This window comes from Cynoglossus semilaevis, chromosome 5 (assembly GCF_000523025.1).
Source record: "Cynoglossus semilaevis isolate Cse_v1.0 chromosome 5, Cse_v1.0, whole genome shotgun sequence".
NCBI lineage: Eukaryota > Metazoa > Chordata > Actinopteri > Pleuronectiformes > Cynoglossidae > Cynoglossus > Cynoglossus semilaevis.
Genome location: NC_024311.1, coordinates 10,526,454 through 10,532,371, shown reverse-complemented (window position 1 = coordinate 10,532,371; position 5,918 = coordinate 10,526,454). Strand labels below are relative to the sequence as shown.

Sequence of the window (5,918 nt, the reverse complement as noted above, 5' to 3'; positions counted from 1 at the left end):
CACGGCCTGTGTCCCCTTGGTTCGACAGTTTATGATCTAAAGCACAAATAAAGAACGGAATTACTGCCAAATAATCCCTGGAACACATGTTTGAGGTAATGTAAGGCAAGTGGACACCATGGAAAAATAGAGTGAGAGCTATGAAAAAAAAAAAAAGGAAAATCAGGCCACTTAAAATGGTTTCCTTTAAAACAATGTGTTAAAAATTAAAAAAAATTGTTTTATATAAAATATAAACAATTATAAATGTAAACAATGGTGTGTGTGTGTACGTTTTCAACACTAATTACACGGTTAATATAACAGTATTTTAAGGCAGTACAGTGCAGTACACCAGCTGTATTCTTATTATGCACTTGAAGATAAATTGACTGCTGTACAATGTGCGTCACCAGCAATTTCTGCTCCCGAGAAGTCAAACGAGGGGAGTTCAAGGTGATTATTATTTAAAGCAATTGTCCCATTATAAATAATACACCACCATTAAGCAGCAATCAATTTTGCACCCAGAGTGGAAACGACTGCGATGAAAAATTGATGTTTTTTTTTCATTTTTTTCCTCTCACTCACTCACTCACCCAGACATACACACACACACACACCGCGAGCGCGCGCGCATACACACACACACACACAGACTGTTTCTGCCTGCACCACCGACCTGCTTCTGTGTCTGTGGACTCCCCCTTGTCTATGGGTTTGTTCGGCTCGTCATCGTCGTTTTTCTCCAAGTCAATATTCTCGTCCTCCTCCTCGTCCTCGCTGCGGTTCCGGGGGGTCCAGGTCATCTTGTTCTCCTTCTTTAACCTCCTCCTGGCGTTGGCGAACCAGGTGGAGACCTGGGTGAGGGTCATTTTGGTGATGATGGCCAGCATGATTTTCTCGCCCTTAGTTGGATAAGGGTTTTTGCGGTGCTCGCTGAGCCAGGCCTTCAGGGTGCTGGTGCTCTCCCTGGTGGCGTTTTTGGGTCTGGACGGGTCACCGAAGTGATACTGACCATATGGGTAGAAAGCGGGGTGATGATGGGAAAACCCTGGGTGCTGGACACCGGGACTGTCCTTCAGTTCATACTGAGCACCCTGCAGAGACAAGGAATCACAGAGGACAGGAAAACATTAGAATTATAATATAAACACCACAAAGTAGTTTTCGTTTGAAATTAAACACAAAAAACAGGATTCACCTGAGCTGACTGACACAGATCAGGACTTAACCGAAGTGTAAACAAATAAAAAAAACTTAAATTATTTGAAGATATTCCTACAATTTAAATTCTTAATTATGTTTTTTTTTTAGTCTAAATATCAGTCTTATAAATTCTCCTCTCGAATGAAACACTTTAGAGAAGACTGGTTAACTTTCAGCTCTCCATCTTTACCTGTAAACACCGCACCGTCTTCATTTCCGTCACCAGTTTCATGAAAGTACCTTCTAACAGTAAAGTCCAGCACATTCTGTGTTAATGTGTTACTTTTTAACCACATTCAACTCAACTTTTTCAACTAACTCCAGAAAAAGACGATTGCGCACGGACAAGTTCTTACTTTAACAGCGCGAGTCGAAGTCTCCGACAGGGCCGGACACTTGACGAGTTTATTTATTATTTTTAAAGTTGAGTTCAACTTTTTTTTTAAGTGAGAGACAGAGAAGAGGCATAAGAAAACTCACCAGTTGGTTAAAAATTGATATATCGTTGGAGTAGGGCAGAAACGCTCCATAGCCCTGCGCTGCGGCGGCGAAAGGAGATCCGTACATGGAGGAGAGGACGTTGGAGAGTGCGCCGGACGGGCTGAGCTCTGTCGCGGCCCGGGCATTGTTGGCGATCCCCTGGCGCTCCGGCGGGTATATCGGTCGGATGTACTGATATCCCAGCTGAGGGAAAGACATGGTGGCAGGGCGAGAGGGGAGAGGGAAAAGGCGCTCGGCTCTGCTGCAATCTCACAAAGCAAGGGAATAGCCTCGATATCCACTGTTACAGTGAGAGCATGTGAGCAACAAAAGGTGCCAGAGAGGGAAGTCTATATTTCCTCCACAAGAGCCAGTGTGGACGATCCGCCTGCGCCCCGCTTCTTCCCTCTGCACTTCTTCTCTCCACCCTCACTTCCCTATTGATCTGGATGGACTAAGGTCAGGTCCTTACAGATTGCCTTAGATTATTGGGACTCCCTTGCTCAGATTGACATTTCTAGTCGTTTAGAAGCCCCTCCTATTTCTCAAATCTCACCCTCTCCCTCTCTCTCTCTCCCTCTCTCTCTTTCTCACACACATACACACACGCACATCAACTTCCCTCTCTCTCCCTCCCTCTCTCTCTCTCTTTCTCTGCCCTCCTCTGTGGAGTGAGTGCGCCGACGTCGCTTGACTTTTATTTGAATGGAGTTTCAAATCTTACTTAGTGACTGGATTTGATCTCTTTTTAGGTCTTTTATGCAGCTATATTTCTGGGTTAATTCACAACTACGCAAATTTTGGCTCCTGTCTTCAACAGTGACTTTATGACCGATAAACGTTTGTTTTTAATTAACTAAGAAATTTCTTCGACAGAATGAAAGTGGCTTGTTGGAAAAAACAAAACTGGAATCGGGTCTTTAAGAGATGAGCTGAGAAAAATATCTGAATGAACAGGTTACATTAACAAAGTTTAGAACCCGAAAAAAATAAAAAAAATAAATATTTATATATTCTCTGTTAGTGAAAAATGCCAACATCTATCTTCTGTAAATTAAGCATTTGAGCGATTCTTTAATTGATTAAAATCTATTTATATCGTTTGCATTAACTTAAGAAATTGAACTGAAAATTATATATATCTTTTTTAATTACAAAGGGATGAATATTCTATTCCTGTTGGAATAATGAGCCCGGATCGCACGTTCAAGGCAGCTTTAGAATTCCTCCGTGTGGCTGAAAGCTGAGCTTCCTCACACCGGCTCTGAGGTGTCGTGGGCTCCTGTGGCCGTGGAATCTCTGCCACTTCATTCTTTAATTTGAGACATCAAAAGAGGTGGCGTGGAGGCACTTCCCTTCAAAGGCTGAGCTGATGATCGGCGCATTACATTGTTTCTAAGGAGTGAGTGTAAAGTGGCGATGATGATAAGTAATAAACATTTTAGTGGATTGGGCTGAGAGGATGTTTATTGCGTGGGGCAGAATAAACATCAACGTATTTATTATTATCATTATTATCATTATTATTTTGTGGGTTAATGTAGATAAATGGTTAAAATAATTTGCTGATATTTCCTTAAGTTTTTTTTTCAACTAAAGGATGATCCGGGATCAGACCTCACCTCAGAAAAAAATCGTTTTTATAATTTTTTTTGCAACCTGATCTGTCATGTAAATAATGCGGATTAAAGGCCAAACAGGAGAGTCCAAATTGAAATTCCTCGAATCAATATACAACAGTGTGCGAGGGACAACTTTAATCGCATTTCAACGCGGCTCCGCAGCAGCATCTGCTTTGTTAATCGTTTGCAAAACAACTGCGGGGATTGAGTTATTATTATTTCATGCACTTTATATGAATGCGTTATTATAAGTCCGACTGTATTCTTGACAGCGAGATGAAATCTCATCAATCTCAGTTTAGTTTTGATAATGTGATCTGCTTCTGTCTCCCTCTCTCTCCCTCTCTCTCTCCTTGTATAAACCCTTAATCTCCCTTTTGGAGCAGATAGTTATCATTGTCTGGGAGGGATAATAGCAACTGTAATTTCTTAGGAATAAGGAGACGCCTTGTTTCTGCACCACTCTGTCCTGAGTCTGTGTGTGTTCTCTGCCGACATCCTCCCCAACCCGGATTATGAGGTTATTAATTACAGCAGCTTGCTGGTGCCATCCGACCGGAATGGTAATCACTACATAGCAGTCAATAGTGCGCACACACTTTGCGCACGCGCTCTCTCACACACACGTTTGTGGCTGTATGAGTGTGTGTGTTGGGGGGCCAAGATAGTGAAGTGAGAGAAGTAAAGATAGTGAATGTGGAGTGGAGAGAGAGAGAGAGAGAGAGAGGAAGAGCGAAAGAGAGAGAGAGAGAGAGGTTGTATGGACATAAACGTTACAAGTAGAGAGTTTATTTCCGAGAGTCTGCCTCTGTCCACGCTCTCAGCTGTGCTCTGGGTCCTGATGGACACGTGTCTCGTCCCTGGGCCCACGGCTCCTCGCGTCTGCGTCCACTCCACCTACGCAAACAGAAGGACCGGGCCGTGTCTGATTTACTGCCTCAAACCAAACGAACCAACTGCACACATGGAGCCGAGAAACTAGCGTGGCCATAAAAGCATTAAGGGACCCCCACCTCTTAAACCCCCCCCTCCACACACACAGAGAGAGAGTGCCATTGGTAAACACTAAACACAGTCCTTGCTGACTTCCGTAAGCACACACAAACACACAACAACATTTATGCACCATCCACAGAGTATACGAACATGCAATTATTATTATCATTACTATTATTATTATTATTATCTGCATAAAAACATTCGAGATATTTCTTTTACAAAGTATAAGCTTCACACTGATCCTGTTAACACATATCGGTTTTTCGGGGAAGCCCACCACTGATCAACAATTTTGAGCAGAAAACCTGTGATCTGGATTAAAATAACGACACAAGCATTAGATAATGAGAAAGAGAAAAATGGCGGGAACTCCAGATTTCTTTTGGAAGCCTATACGCTTTTTCCTGGAAGGTTCTCTTCCTTAGCTTTTTTTTAGACTCGCCACACTTCCACATTTTCACTTTCATGAGCAGAAATTGCTGCTGTAATTATGATATACGGTACAGCACAGCAGAGTGACTTACAGCTTTTTCAATATAATCAAGAAACGCTAGTGGTCAGCTGAAGTCAGATATATAACCCACTATATATTTGATATATCTTTAAAATTAAATAAATTAAATAGAATTACATTACAGACAACAGTACCTCACTGGAAAAAATGTTATTTTTAACATGTTAAAAATACACCTGCTTCCTAATAATAATAATAATAATAATAATAATAATAATGATAATAATAATAATACATGTTTCCTTCAATGGAACGGGCAAACATCAAATAACAAACTGTGCACAGTCAATCACTAAATATGCCTTTTCAAAGTCATGTCCCATTAGGGTGAAATAAAAAGCCAATAAATCAAACAGTGTTTTAAGAACATTGAAGCTTAATCCAATAAATGAATTAGTTTCCAAAATTAATTGTTCCTAGTAGCAAAAGCAAGACTACTTTGAAAATACATTTAAAGTTTTTTTTAACTCTTCTAGTAATTTCAATAGTGTGATTTTAATTACATTACACCAACCAATCATGCATATTAAACAGATAGCCCAACAATGATTTGCATTAGCAGCAAAGCAAAGCATTTTGGAGCCGTTCTTCCTGCCCATTCGGTTCGGAAGCAAATTAATAGTCAATGGACTGCAACTTATTAAACTGGATTATGACAGTAGATCAAAGTGTGAACTAATGCATTACCTTGCACATGCTTCCCATTACTTGTTAACTTCAGGGTGTTGCCTGTTTAATTTAAACAACCAGTCTTTCTGGATGAGCTTGTGGATTGTGGATTGTGGGAGATGCACTAAACAGTCAGGCTCAGAACAATAGATGCAAACAGACACTCAGTAACTTACATTTCATTCATTAACCTTCTGTATATTTTATAAGACTTTATAAGACCATATGTTCATTGGGGTCATAATATGAACTGAAAGTTATTCAACAAACTGTCAAAAAAGTCTTTATTTCTGAAAACAACAGACATTTTTTCTATATTCCTCGTGGTTTTTCCATAATAGAATTCCTTGTTTGGAGAATTCCAGGATACATTTTATTTACCTGCTTCTTTACCTTGTCTAGTGGTTCAGACCGTGTTCCTTTCCTTTCTTTTCCTTTATCTATAG

General features: G+C 40.5%; 1 protein-coding gene across 1 annotated transcript in view; it reads right to left on the bottom strand.

The window, feature by feature from the left end:
• Positions 1 to 4,795, bottom strand: part of irx3a (iroquois homeobox 3a) — a 9,280-nt gene extending 4,485 nt beyond the window's left edge. The window contains exon 1 of the mRNA XM_008310460.3: positions 1,669 to 4,795. Within this exon, the coding sequence (XP_008308682.1) occupies positions 1,669 to 1,887 (219 nt within the window). The 5' untranslated portion in view covers positions 1,888 to 4,795. The remainder of the gene's footprint in view (positions 1 to 1,668) is intronic.
• Positions 4,796 to 5,918: the final 1,123 nt, after the last annotated feature.